The 15,638-nt window shown below is 40.2% G+C and overlaps 1 protein-coding gene across 1 annotated transcript in view; it reads left to right on the forward strand.

Annotated features, from left to right (window-relative positions):
- LOC128355191 (filamin-B) overlaps nt 1–15,638 on the forward strand; it is an 85,436-nt gene that overhangs the window by 22,236 nt on the left and 47,562 nt on the right. Inside the window, exons 3-4 of the mRNA XM_053315431.1 lie at nt 14,589–14,698; nt 14,901–15,036. Of these exons, the coding sequence (XP_053171406.1) occupies nt 14,589–14,698; nt 14,901–15,036 (246 nt within the window). The remainder of the gene's footprint in view (nt 1–14,588; nt 14,699–14,900; nt 15,037–15,638) is intronic.

Consider the following 15,638-nt stretch of genomic DNA (forward strand, 5'->3'; position numbering starts at 1 on the left):
GAGGCAATACAACAAACTTACTTCACCGTCTAAAGCACAAGCAGCCATGTTGAGGACGAGTAGAGCCAAAAGTAGAGCCATCCTGCGAGGACAGCTCAATAGTTCATATCATCCAGCCCTGCTGTGTATTATTATCTTCATTAGTCTATTAGCTTTGTCCAGAAAATGTCTTTTAATGGTGGAAAGTAGCTTTTTTGTTCCTTTTTTTTAAAATATCTTGCTTTGTTCATAAAAGACAAAAGAAAACAGAAAATATTCACATTTGAGAAGCTTGAATCAGTTCAATCAATTCAATCAAGTTGAACAATGACTCAAGATGATAAATCAGCTATAAAGACAGTTGCTAATTAATTGACTAGTTGGCAGGTAATTGATGAATTGACTCAGCTCTACATTTAAGCCTAGCAGTAGTGTTGGTGTTAATGCATCTGCCAGAGTTAGAGGTTTCTGCTGATGCCAACAAAACACAATGAAGGTGAATGGAAACTTGTTTTGTGGCGATGACAGCACAGGAAAACACACACACACACACACACACACACACACACACACACACACACACACACACACACACCTGGCTTTAATGCCTTTGTTGTCCCCTCCAGTCATCCCGGTTGTCTCATAGCAGACGTTCATGTCTGTATGAAGCTGAATTGCTGTCATCAAGTCGCTGGTGTCTTTTTGTTCTGGTGCTCATCTGTTTTTTATGTCGGGGATGTAATTTTATACACACACACACACACACACACGCACACATGATGTGGCGTTCAGGACAGTCACTGTTGACTAAATATTTGGTTAATGATGACGATAAAACTTGACAGGAAGATGACAGAGATGCACAGACAGTTCACTCAAAACAAAACACTGTTGTTTTCTCGCTCTGACACACACACACACACACACACACACACACACACACACACACACACACACACACACACACACAGACACACACACACACACACACACACACACACACACACACACACACACACACACACACACACACACACACACACACACACACAAACACAAACCACAAATCTCTAAATATAACAAGCCATACACTCCAACTTCCCAACACGCACTGTGATGTGGAGCTTAGCGTGTGTGTGTGTGTGTGTGTGTGTGTGTGTGTGTGTGGTTTTGGTCCTCTGTTCAGTGATAATCATCGTGGTGAACCTCCTGCAGCCTGGCTCTGCTACAAACATCCCAGACTCTGCTCGTCTTACTCTCTCTGGTCTCATTTCTTCTTTTTCTTCCCTTTTTTGTTTTGTTTGCAAACTTTACTCCTGGGTATTGAAAGCTCAGCACCTTTTTTTTTTTTCTTTTCTTTTTTAGCACTGACAGAAATATGTCCGTATAAAAATGTCTGGTCCAATTTGTAATCTTCTTAATTGAATCTTTGATCACATAGTTTGTGATTTAAATCAAAGAACGTACGGCTGCAACTAATGATTGGTGGGATTTAAAAGTTCAGAAGTTTGGTGTCTATTAAATAAACTTCACATGTTTATATTTATTTATTATTATTCAAAGTAATTTATGGAGAAAAATCTTGTTTTAATATTAAATATCAAGGATTTGGTTTAATAATGAAGGATTCCACACTCTACTCTTTCTCCTCTTCATTAGGTCTTTGTCTCGCTTCATTCACACAAATTTCCCCGACGCTGTGTTTCATTGGTTGGTTCATTGTTACCTCCTCTCCCTCCTTCTCTCTCTCTCTTTTCTTCTCTTCATCCTCCTCTTCTTCACCACATGGCCAGTCTGGTCCTGATGACATCATAGCCTGGGAACCAGCAGGGTGAGGTCATGCAAGGCTAAACGCTGCAGTGTGTGTGTGGTGGCGTGTGTGTGTGTGTGTGTGTGTGTGTGTGTGTGTGTGTGTCAGTGTGTGTCCTGTTTATGCATTCAGACGTAATGCCAGATGTGTGTGTGTGTGTGTGTGTGTGTGTGTGTGTGTGTGTGTGTTAATGACAGGGCAGCACTGTGCTGGTTACTCAGCTCTCTTGTGGTTCTCATGTTTTCATGTTTCCTCCGCTGTTTGCTGGTATTAAGCATGTTTAAACTCAACTGTTTTCGTAACAGAAACACATTTTATTTATTGGTATTTATTTAACTTAATTGAAGCCTTTGGTTACCTGTGATGCTGCGATCTGACACTACTGGACCATCAAGCTGTATTTGACACATTGGACCAGAGCATATTAAATAGTAGTCTTTAAATTTGCCAAGATCTGAGATAGCACTCTACTGGTGTTCAGTCTGAACACTCTGCAACTACATTATTTTCATTATAAGATCTATTGTGTAGGACTGGATGTTATTATCCACTTGAGGCACGCTGCCAGGTCTCTGTGGGATGGCCAAGTGAGTGATAACATCCTCTGGGTTGCCAAGTGGGCGCCCTCCTTCCTCGATGTTTCGCTGATAAGCCCACCGCAACCAGATGGTTCAGCTGTGAATCCCAGCGTACCGGGCTCGCTCACCCCCCCCCCCCCCCCCCCCCCCCCCCCCAGATGCCGTCTACTCACTTGTCGGCCCCAGGTGGAGTCTTGTCTGTTTAGCCACAGCCACTGTCGGTGGTCCTTGCACTCGCATATTTTTGATGAATCAAGTATTGGTTCAGTCTGTGAAATGGCCAGTGATGTCTTCAATTTGTTTTGTCTAGTAGTCCAAAACCTTCAGACATTCAGTTTAGAGTCTCATATGACAAAGAAAAACAGCAAATCATCACATTTTAAGAAGCTGAAACCAGAGAATATTTGACAGACTTGCTTAAAAAAGGGATTAAAATGATAATTAAAATGGCCACTAATTGAATTTTCTGTCAGTCAACTATTGATTACCTGTTACATCTCTACTGTCCATCTATATGTGTCTGAGTGGAATATTTACAGGCTGCTTATCTCCCCTCGTGGTGTGCCTCTCAGCTCAATTTAAGGCCCACTATGGCTTTCTATCTGCATGCTGTGGCTGCTGATATCACTGCCATGTCAGACCTGTTGAGAGTAGATGTTTCTGTGCTCAATATGATCTAGGGTATCTGATGTCATGCCAAGTATTTTTTATCCAATGCGTCGTCATTCTCCAAAAGCATAGAAAGTCTGACACCCGAACATGATCCACTGACCATACTGCGTATCCAATATGGACGGTAGATATGTAAAATACATACTAACACCTGTCAAAACTTTACCTCAACGCTGATATCACTGCCATGTCAGACCTGTTGAGAGTAGATGTTTCTGTGCTGATCTTAAAAATGCAAAGATGAAGCGAATCAGGAGTTCTTTCTTAATCAGATCATCATATATACAGTACAGCAAACACAGCATTCAAGAATACAGTCGATGATACAGAGCAGCCAAGAGACCGGTCTATATAGTAGTGCTGGCATGCTGGGTATTTCCCAAGAGGTAACCTGAACAGAATATGATCTTAGGTATCTGATGCCCTGCCAAGCATTTTTTACCCAATGTGTCGTCATTCTCCAGTAAGCTTAGAAAGTTTGACTCCCGAACATGATCCACTGACCATATCGGGCATCCAATATGGACAGTAGACACTTGTCAAAACTTCACCTCAACGATTGTCCGTCAATATTTCTGACTGACTGAAGAAACAGGGTGAAGCTTTCTGGCCCAACTTCTTCTACTTCCAAGGTGGAGAAGGAAAGGAAGCTGAAGAAAGTGAAGCTCCAGCATCACTTAGTGTAAATACTAAAGTGTTTCTGGAGCTTAACTTTCTTGGTTCACAGTTCTGAGTCATTATACTTGCTTGTAAATATTTATAATTATATTACAATTCTATATAACTCTATGCTCTTTCCTCTGATGTTTTTCCCACTTTCTGATGTTTGTGTTGAGCTCGCGGAAAATCCAAGAGTGGAAATTTGTTTTCATGTATGCGTGTGTTTGTGTTGAATGAACTGAACTGAACTGGTGACTTAATTTGGGGGATGAAATACCTAAAACTGAATGTTTGATCGTGTTGAATTGGACTGTTTTTTTTGGGGGATGTTTAAACTAGCTTCTTCATCGATTTATCTCCTCATCCCCCTGGAGAAGATTACACATGCTTTTATTTAGTCCAGTTTGAACTATTTAATTGAGCCAAATTGTTCTCTTGTCTTCGCTGCAGTCAGTCAAATGTAGAATTGGTCTTAAAGCTGATAATATTAAAGGTTAAACTACGAGTCATATCCCCTGACAAGCTTCTCCTACATGCAAGCTTTTACAGATTAACCTCTTAAACCATCACTGCATGTTTTAAACAGTGTTTTTCTTGGTTCAATTACTCCTTTTGATTCCTTGTGAATGAGTCTGAAAGACATGGGACCAAGTTTTTCTCAGTCTTTGATCTTTCTCTCTCTCTTCATCTCTGCAGCTGTTTGAATCCAACCAATGTCCAGATTAAAAAGCGAGAGAGAGAGAGAGAATGACACATACTGTATCTCGCTCTCCCCCTCATTAACCAAATCAAAGGCATTAAAAGTCTTTTCGCCCGGTCCTGTCTGTAATCGGGGTTTTTCTGGTGGGATCGCCCCCTCTGAGCTGCTGGTGCATGACTCATGTGACTCTTATTAAGTGGCGCCGTTATTACAGCAATGCATCATGCGGTGATGTCATCAGTGGGTGCCACAGTTTTGGGAGTGTCGACATGACATGCTCCTGGGGAATACTGCTGACCTTTCTGGAAATGGTTCAAATCTTACGAGCTTTTTTTTTTTTTTTTTTTTTTTTTTTTAAAGAGCTGACTTTAAGTGTTGCAGTCATTTTAAAACGTCACTGGAGGCTTTAAGGATATGCTCATCGTAATTATTAGAAACTTTCTTAACTCTAGTCATACCGAATCATTCCATTTTTGCCTCCCCATTTCTTCTCCCCCCATTACATTGAAAGTGCATTATCAAAGGATTTTCTTATGGTCAGTTTGATGAGGAGAAATGATTCGACTTTTTCTCACTCACTTGAATGAGAAAGTGTGTCCAAACCTTTTGACTGCTACTCTATTTAGGCAGAAAACCAGAAATCTTACTAAGCACAAAGTTCTGGTTCAACAAGATCATAAGAAATCCTCCTTTTTTGTGGTTCATGAATGACTTCACTTAATTATATGGCAGGTTAGTGTGTAGTTGTAAAGATAACAGTCGTGGGTTAAAGAAATGTCTGGAATTTGAGAAGTACAGTACAGCTTGAACTTTCTGACCTCTACCGAGCTCGGCTGGGTGATAGCTTAGTGTTATTATTTAGTGTAGTGGATTATTGTGTTTAATAAATGATAATCATAACATTTAGTGACTAAAATCTGTCCTACAAACACTTTATTCCAAGTAAATCATGATTTTAAAAACGACTACTGAAGAAACACGTCAGGAGTATTGTTTGATTTTATACATAGTTCATAGTTGAGGACATTTTTTGCATGTACACTTTCCATCATATAAACTATATATATATGCTTTCAACCACTTTCCGAGCCCTTTACCAAACTGTCATGATGATGATAATGATGGTGGTCTTCACTGTTGGATTATTAACATGTGATCCATCTCATAAGAAAAAGGAGTGTTGTCATATACCTGGAGGAGTGTGTGTGTGTGTGTTTGAGTAATGAGAAAGACTGGAGGGTGTACGGTTGGGTTAAGTATAAAAAATGACTCTACCAGCTCCGACATCAGCGCCCTTAAAGTGATACTGATAAAATTAAAGTACTTCATCTGATACCCGTCAGTGAATAGAAGCATTCTCCATTCATCCCCATCCAAATGATTTTTCATGTGAATGCCGTTTTAAAGTATTAAATAAATATTAGAATAATTATTTTTGCCAACTCTGTCAAACACACCACACTCAGCTTCACCACCACAGACTGGATGGGTTGGAGCTGCTGTGGTGGTGGTGGGACAATTACACGTCACATTAAATAAAAGGAAGTGTGTGATGATTGTCTGCGGGCAAAACCAGACAAATAGTCGTTTTTTTTAATGCAGGTAACGTTTGACTGGTGAACTTTTGATACCACTCTGTGTTGGGTTATTTCAGCTGATGCCTTTTAAAGGTCTTGAGTTCAGATTCCAGCCCTAAGAGTGTGTGTGTGTGTTTGTGGCTTTTGTTCCTTTGCCACCAACCATTGCGTCCTCATTAGGGTGTGTGTGGGGGGGGGGGGTTGAACTTGTGGGTGGGTTGAACTTGTGGGTGGGTTTGTGGTGCGCTAAGAGGGGGTGGGGGGTGGATGGGCAGGGATATGATTTCACTGTTCAGGAATCTGTGTGTGTGTGTGTGTGTGTGTGTGTGTGTGTGTGTGTGCGCTGTGGGTCAAACCTAGTGTACACACACGCCCACACAGGGACGGTAGCTCCACATCCTGTTTATCACTGCAGGTACCTGCATTCTTTTTTTTAAAGGATATTTCCACCCAAAATTCACTTTCACCACGTGACTGTTAAACCCTTTTTCAGTTTTAGAAATAAAAAATATGTTTGGTTTTTTTATTGTAATATAATATGGAAAGTAATGGAAACTAATTATGGAAACTACAGTAATGACTGCCTGGTTGGAAGAATACAAAAAAAATCTACATTTGAGTTCTGTTTAAGGAGGTAAAAACTGAAAAACACTATTATGGTCCTTTTTTATGAATTGATTAAGTAGTCACAAGATGGTTCAAATGTTCATATAAAGGGTCACCGATAGCTCGTTAAAGTGGGTCATCTGGGGAAAACTTTATTTATATGAGCCAATAAATTAGTACATCTAAGCTCATTGTGTGCTAATTTGCTTCTGTGTATAACTGTAGTGTAGTTTATGCCAACCAAGAAAGTTACTTGCAGCTTTATTTGATTTTTAATCCATTTATAGAGTAAAGTTTATTACATTTTGGGTCAGTACATGTTGTGCTGGTAAATATTTTATTAGTTGCAATGAAGATGAGATTAACCTTTTACAGTAGACATATCTCCTTCTGTTTATACTGCATATATCTGCACTCATTTAATGCATGTACTATTTATTAGTTTCTATCCACTTGTAGTTATGTTAATGACATGTAGCTGCATTCATTCCCTCTTTAACCACCTCATCTGTTCTTTGTTCACAACTTTCTATCTGCACATACTGTTGTGTAACTGCATTTCGTTGTTCTGGTATTTACTGTGTGAAATGATACAAAAAAAAAAGTTGACTCTAACCTGTTTTTTTTCTGGTGGTGCAGCCGGCCGTATATAAGCTGACATCAGTGTGATGATCCGCCTCAGGCATCGACTGTTCTGTGCAGCGGTAAAATTGTTGGTTAGAAAGCAGAACATATGTGTTTGTGAGACGGAGATGTGGTCATCATGCAAAGGAACAGCTGTTTGTTGTAAGTGTAAGTAGCAGCAGTTGTGCCTTTTTTGAGATGGAGATTTGAAAGAGAAGGAGAGAGAAGGGCAGAGATTTAAGTATCACACACAAACAGAGAGCGACTGTCACCTGAAAGAGAGAATATTAAAGTTATCTGTATGCAGGGTGTGGTTAGACTCTACAGGTTAATGTGTTTACATTGGAGAGAGAGGGACAGTAATGGCAAACACATGTTTTTTAAATGTGTTATTTGTTAAATAGAAAGGTAAATACTTTTCATGATGACGACCAACTTGAAATTATTACTAGGAATCTCATTATGTAACAAAATAAACAAAAACACGGATGTCTCACACCATCTGACCGTTATCAGACAATGGGAGTAAATCATGATTTGCTGGTAGTTTGAACACGTTTGCTTGTAAAAACACTGGAAAAGTCGGATTGGAAACACGCTGAGTTGACTCATACAAGGGTCAAGTAGGGGTGGGTGACCATGAATAAAACCATGGCAACCATGGCATGTGTACTGTAAATGTAGCTAGAAATGAATTTCATAAACGGTTAATAGATAAAATGACCAGATGACACAAGATTTATTTATTTTCTTCTCATCCAGTGAACCATCCATGACCCTTAAAACCTCTGGATGCTATTTGAGTCATTACATAAGATGGCTATCGCATTCACCACTGTTAGTCATATGAAAAGATGCGATAGTTGTCACTTCTAATTCCAGAGATGTTTATGATTTTAAGGGGACTTTAAAAGTTCCTCCATATAAAATCTGAATGAACTGTTTCACAGCTTAAAGTTAGAGACCACATAGCTCAGCTTGATGTTGGGTTTGACCTTTTGGAGTCCCTCAGGGTTCAATTCTGGGCCCGATCTCGCACAATATGTGAGACATTGTGGTCTTGTAATATCTGTGGCTGTTTCATTTATTTATTTCTGGAGCCAATCTGCCACTTAACTAGTTATTTGTCAGTGTGAGGTATCGAACCACCGGACTATTGGTTGGTTAGTTTACAGACTTGTGGGATCACAGATCAGGTATTTCTGCAGTGGGACGGCAGCTTATTATGAAACTTCCTGTACCGGAGAGGGTGTGCCATGCTGATAAGAAAGGCATTTTGTTCCAACCTATTTCACCTTTACACACACACACACACACACACACACACACACACACACACACACACACACACACACACACACACACACTCTCTCTTTCACACACTTTATCTCTCTCCCTCACTTTCCGTTTCAACTTGTACACACTCACTCTTTCTTTCTTTCTCTGGTTGTGCACACTTGAACCGTCCCAGCCCCTGCATCTCCATTAACGTCCTTGTTGTCTTGGTATTGTTGCGTTTCCGTAGCAACGTGTCAACAAATCAGCAGGTATCGGCAGCAGAAGTGGCAGCTGAGAGTCTGACGCAGATCCGGGCTCATTTAGACTGGGGGCCTTTTTTTTTTTTTTTTTTTTTTTTTGTGAATGGATTCGGGGACAGATAAATCTCTCGGTGAAAGAGGAGGAGGCGGTTGTGTGTAATGTTGTTGAAAGGACACAAGGGCCTCTAATGGTTGCAATATATTAACATTTGAACATGAGTGCTTTGACTGGTGTGAGGTGAAGGTCAGTAGATACAAGCAGGGCGCTATAAACACCACCGTTTTTCACCTGGACCACCCTTTTTAAAAATGTGGAGGGCTGCCCATGTAAAAGCAAAGAAGTAGTATACAAAGATGCATGCTGTATAAGTAGTAGTGGGTATGGTGTGCATGTCTGTGAGTCTGTTTCATATGTATGTACACTGTCTGAACTAGTCTGAAAGTTTTTAAAATAAGAGGTAGGGCAAAATAAAGTCTTAGTTATTGCACAAAACCAACTGAACCATATGACCCATTAGCTAACCTTCCTGAGGTCAACGCATTAAAAGTGTCACGATCATCCCATTAAAATAAAAATGGCTGGAAAAAACTATTACTGTAGAAAGTAACTTTATGGGCCACAAGTAAGCAGAGTGCAGAGCCATTTCGGATCCCCAGACCTCTGAGTTGGTCACATGAGGAGGATGGAGGAAAGACAGATCAGGGTTTTAGTAGCAGGAAACAGTGCAGCCGGTTATTAAAGCTGTTAAAACCCTCCGTAACACAGTCTCACTAACCATAGAGCTCAAATCTGAGTATACTCCTACAATCTTTGCTTGGACTCTGGCTGTATTTAACCCTTTTTTTTCTATGTCTCCTCATATGCCCCCCCCCCCCCTCCCCCCCAATAGGAACAATAGGCTACCATGGCAATAGCCTTGTTACTCACAAAACTGTGTCGGCTGGGACACACACACACACACACACACACACACACACACACACACACACACACACACACACACACACACACACACACACACACACACACACACACACACAGCACATACTCATACTCATACACACAGGGGTTTAAATACACATGCAGAACCAGCAAATACACTGACAGCAACGAGTCTGCAGGCTCACATTCAAGTTAGGGAGGAGTCATGGCATCTTAAACACACTCAATGTTCAGTTCCCAGTGCTATCATGTGAACTGAAATTAAGAGGAAAGGGGGGGAAAGTACAAATTGAAAGTTAAAAATGTAACATTTCAACTGTTGAAGAGGGACAGTTCATCCAAAGTGCATGTCTCAAAATCTGGGAAAATAAAGCCAAAAGTGTTCACATGACTAAATAGTATTAAAGCTCTTGTTCCTGTTCCTAACCACAGGACCCTCGAAGGGGTCGCTAAATTAATAGGAGGCGGCGTGAGTGATTAGGAAGATGGGAAGGCGTAATAAAAAACATGTGTGCAACATAAAATTGTATTAATATAGTCATACTTTTCAGTGGTTTCCAACCTTTGTGGCTTGTGACCCCATTAAAGTAAAGTAATAGCTGCTTGTGACTCCTTATCGCAGGTTACGGCCTTAATATGGACATGAACTCTGAGCAGTTAAACCAAAAAGTGATATTTTTTTCCCTTTTTTTAGAAGCTTGAAGAGGTGGAACCAACCAGTATTTCACTAGAAAAATGACTGAATGAATGAATCATAAAATGCGTATTTTATTTTGTTAAACAGAAGAATCTGGTGACTCATTATAGTGTCTTTGCTTTCATTTCTAACCTGGTTGTAACCCATAAATGTATGAAACTTCATAAAGAAATGGCTTTAAAATTAATGGGTCACTGGCCAAAGACACAGAGAACTGATCCACTACAAGTAACTGAGGAAATGTTTTAGTTTTTATATTTAGTTGAACTGACTTTTTAAAGGTAAAACAAGGAATCAGTTTAGAAAAAAACACCACTTTTAGTTTGAAAATCACCATTTCAAAGGTATAAAGTACCATTTTAATCTCTTGTCTCCTGCATTAAGTAAACAACCACGTCATAACTTCGATTTTCACCTGGTTTCAATAAAGAAAGTGTCCCATTTAGTGTGACTGATTAGTGTTAAGCTGAGTGAATGAGCTCAGCTATGGGTGGTGCTCTGCGTGTGTGTGTGTGTGTGTGGGTGTGTGTGTGTGTGTGGGGAGGGTAAAGGCCGCTGACTTGTCCTGCCCACTGACAGGATGTTTGCTAGAGAGGCGGCACATGCACACACGCACACGCACAAGCGCACACACACACACACACACACACACACACACACACACACACACACACACACGCGCATGCTAACTCACTTACAAAGGTGTGGCTGGACGACCTCAGACGGAAAAGAAAGGAGGGAAGAAACGGAGGGAAAACCTTGAAGAGAAATGAGACGTAAAATAAACAAACAGGTGGAGCTAGTGAGCGATTGGGTTTGAGGAGAGATAAGAGGGAACATTTGTGTAAAAAAACCTCAGTGCGAGAGTGACGGAAACACAAAGAGATAAATGAGCATGTTGATTTGGCAAAAAGGGGGAAGAGATTAGGAATGTAGAAAGCAGCAGGATGTCGCAACCTTCTCTTCTCTGTGTTGAGCTATATCCTCACAGTCATTTCGCTGGTGTGTCACTCATGGGTGAGGCAACAACAGTCTCATCTAAACCTGAGCTGCTGAAACATGTTTTTGGATCACAGCTGGTTTGCTGACAGCGAAGCAGAGCTGGAGCTTCACCAGGTGCATCACTGGATTACACACACACACACACACACACACACACACACACGCCGAGCATGCATCATGAATGGCTCATATCTGCTGACAAATACAGTGTGTTGAAAGTCAGCTCGCAGCAACACGGTTACATAAGCAAACAGAGGCAGACGTGTGGTAACTGTGAAGGTGTGAAGGCCGTAGCGAGCACTGTTAGAGTTATAATCCGATCAATTTGTTTTTATTCAAACAAATGAGTCTGTATCCATGACTAGAGGCCATGGATGCAGATGTAGGCCTATTACCTTATTTATTTCTACATGTGATAATTACACATACAGAACAATACAAAAGTGTTGTGCAGCATTTGTGTAATGAACGTGCCTCGCCTCGCCTCGCCCTAACATAAAGAGCGCCTCCGCTTTCTATTAAATGTAAGTGAAAAAACACACAGCAGACCAGAAGCCATGTGTTTTTAAGGAATGAGGTGATTTTTAACTGTCACCTAGTAACCGATTGTTAAAAGCCGTCTGGCTATAAAAATCAATTTCATGCATTTTTCTTGGGCAGGACGGATTGTAAAGTACACAAAGACAACCCAATTTTGGAGTGAATCTATACAACATATACTCGTACTAGTGCAGGTATTAAAATGTAATGCTGAAATGTAGGCAGAAATATCTCAGTAAACAGCATAATTCCCATTATCATACAACGTTTCTGATATTCTACTATATAGCAAAATTACTTTACACCACATGTGCAGATTGGGTTTAATTCAGACTAAGCAGTGAACTGTGTATTGATGCTTCCTGTAAATTAATGCATATCAAAAACATTTTAAAAATTCAGTTCTTACAACATACGCAAGCCCTTTTCTTTCTCTCACTTCCTCTTAACACTCCTGTTGTCCTCAGGTCAAGGAAGGACAGGAGGAAGGAGGAAAAGAGGAAGGCAGTAAGGAGAGAAGGAGGGAAGGAGGGAAGGGAAGGAAAGGAGTTAGGACGAAGGAGGAAGGAAGGAAAGAAGGCAGGAAGGGAGTAAGGATGAAAAGAGGAAGGAATTTAGGAGAGAAGGAAGGAAGGAAGGAAGGAAAGGAGTAAGGACGAAAAGAGGAAGGAATTTAGGAGAGAAGGAAAGGAGGAAGGAAGGAAGGAAAGGAGGAAGGATGGAAGGAAGCAAGCAAGGAAGGATGGAAGGAGGAGGGAGACAAGAAAGAGGGGAGGAGTGGAAGAAGGAAGGAAAAATTAAAGAAAGAGGTAGGAAGGAACAGTCAAAAGAGGTGGGGTCAATTTGACCCGGGAGGACGACAGGAGGATTGAAGTGGATTTTGCAGACTTGCCATGGACTCATAAGTCTTAATAAGTAAAAAGTAATAGCTAACAAACCAAACGATGTTACAGGTGAAGGACCTTGTTTTACTCTTTCTTTAGAGTAGTCTTTCTTTTATATGATCTGCTGTTTTTTAAATTCTGTTTATGGATTACAAAAAACAAAAAAACCCCACTACAAACAAAAGCAAACTGTTTAAGACACTTTATTTAAATACAGCTCCGAGTCTCTGATTTATAATGGGTGAAAGAACCCGAACTAGCTGCACTCCAGCAGGTCATCGAGCCGATGTTTGCATAGAAAATCACGACAAGAGGAGCCACAGCTGGACAGATGGGACTCTGGTTCTCTGGAGCTGATGTTTCATTTTGTTGTTTTTCTTGTTTATCAAAAGTAAAACTGCTCATGAAGACAGGAGAGCTGCTCTGTGCTCACAATGTTCTCAGAAAACAATGAAAATAACAGATTTGGACATGGTTGGTGGTGTTGTTGTTACCATCACAATGATTTTTTCTATTAGTCCTATTCTTATTGGCATTGTCTCATTTTATTACAAACTCATTTTTAATTAGTACCACATTTAACGATCTAACATACAGTAGACAAATAATAATCTCTTGTTTTATTATGATAGATGACATCATCATTTCTGATTGATGTGACCCACCCGACCTTTTGTGTGTCTTCACCATCTTTTAGACTAAACCCGACACTCTTTTTCTGTAACGCAGCAAACAACAAGCAAGGTCTCATAAATGTCTGAGTGTATCTTTAACAAACATGTTATTATGGGGGGAGAGAAATGGAGACAGAGAGATTAAAAATGACTGGAATGTTTTGTCTGCTTCACTCTGAACTCTGTGTGCTGTAGCCAGAGATTAGCTAGTATTGCCTCCGGTGTGTGTGTGTGTGTATATGTGTGTGTGTGTGTGTGTGTGTGTGTTTACTGGTATGAGGTACCAGCTGGTACAGTGAGGTCCTGATTAATGAGGACCATTACTCAGACACACTCTGTTTTGTTAAATCAGGTTGAAAGTTTATATCCATATAGTAAGATGGGAGTAGAGCTGCAATAATCAATCAATCGACAGAGAGTTCATCTGCAACTATTTTAATAATCTATTCATCATTTGGGTCATTTTTTTAAAGCAGAAATGGTAAATATTCAGTGATTGCAGCAGGTCAGATGTAAGGATTTGAAGCTTTTATGTGTCATGATGATAGTAAAGTGAATATTTTTGGATTTTAGGCTGTTGAGAGAAATTAGAGATTTGAAGACGTCACCATGAGATTTAAGAAATTATAATGTGCATCTTTATAGACAAAATGATTAATCAAGAAAATAATCAGCAAATTAACAGACAATGAAAATAGTAGTTAGTTGCAGCCCAGATGGGAGCAGTTTGCCGTGTCGGTTAGATCAGCTCAGAAAGCCCACAATGCAACGTAAAACATCCTGACCATCAGTCCAGAACCCAAAGTCATTCAGTTTATTATCACAGAGGGCTAAAGAAACCACAAAATATTCACAATGGAGAAGCTGAGATCAGATTAGTCGGCAATCGATTGTGCTGTAATATGATTATCAATGCACTTCCTTCTTTAAGTTCATATTTATACTTTATTTCTGCAAGTTTTAAAAAAAAATCTTTACAGGCAAATCATTACCAAGGATTTCTTTTATTGCCACTATTAAATGAAGATCAACTTTAAATATGCTTGTGTCTCCAGAGCAGGATGAGAGTCTGACCTCAGATTTGTCTTTTTTTTCTCCTTAAAGACTCTAAAGCCATTGTGGATGGAAACCTGAAACTGATCCTGGGTCTGGTCTGGACTCTGATCCTGCACTACTCCATCTCCATGCCAATGTGGGAGGGCGAGGATGAAGAGGTAACTGCTCATTGCATGACTTGTTTTTGTTTGTTTTTTTATCATGAGTTGAGATTTGGCTTGTTTGCAGGTGAAGAAAATCGTCATGAAATGATGAAACATGATGAATAAAAGAGAAAATGAAGCAAAGTATGCAGTAAATAAACAAACAGTGACACCTGGCAGGAGATAAATAATGACATTTATGTTTTTTTGTGTTCAGATGGAATCAAAGACACCTAAACAGCGTCTGCTGGGCTGGATCCAACACAAAGTCCCTGATCTGCCAATCACCAACTTCAGCCAGGACTGGAGTAACGGCAGAGCACTGGGAGCACTGGTGGACAGCTGTGCACCAGGTATGTTATATGTATGTGTGTGTGGTCTGTCATAAGCTACTTTTGGGGACATATATCAGACTTAGGACCAGTTAATTAGGGACAGCTTGTCTAACTGGGGACAATGGGGGCAAAAAGCAGATTTTTTTGGGTCAGTGGTTAAGGAAATGTCCCTAAAAGTGATCATGGTCTGATATATGTGTGGGGTCTTTTTGGTCTGTGTGTGCTCGGCTGTTGAGCTGTATTGTTATATTGTTATATTGTTATATACCGTGTTTTCTGCCATTATTATAATATAATATATTGGTGTTGAAATATTTAAGCTGGAAAATAACCAGCGAGTCAGTGAAGTGAATCTACTACTAATCCAGATGCTCTTGACTCAAATCTTCTCGCTACACTGGGCCTTGAACTATGGGAGTGTTGAAGATGATGTTGCGATGTGTCATCCGTCAAATTTCTTCAGCACCATGAATAATCAAACGAGGTGTGGCCGTTCTGAAAGGAAGCCAGACTCAGCAGCTGCGTGGTCGGTGTCTTACATCAGAGAGATTCAGAAATGATTCAGATCACACACATCATCACACTCAGTCAGTCAGATACAGTCCACTAGTCAACGTTAT

The sequence above is a fragment of the Scomber japonicus genome, chromosome 3 (assembly GCF_027409825.1).
Source record: "Scomber japonicus isolate fScoJap1 chromosome 3, fScoJap1.pri, whole genome shotgun sequence".
Taxonomy (NCBI): Eukaryota; Metazoa; Chordata; class Actinopteri; order Scombriformes; family Scombridae; genus Scomber; species Scomber japonicus.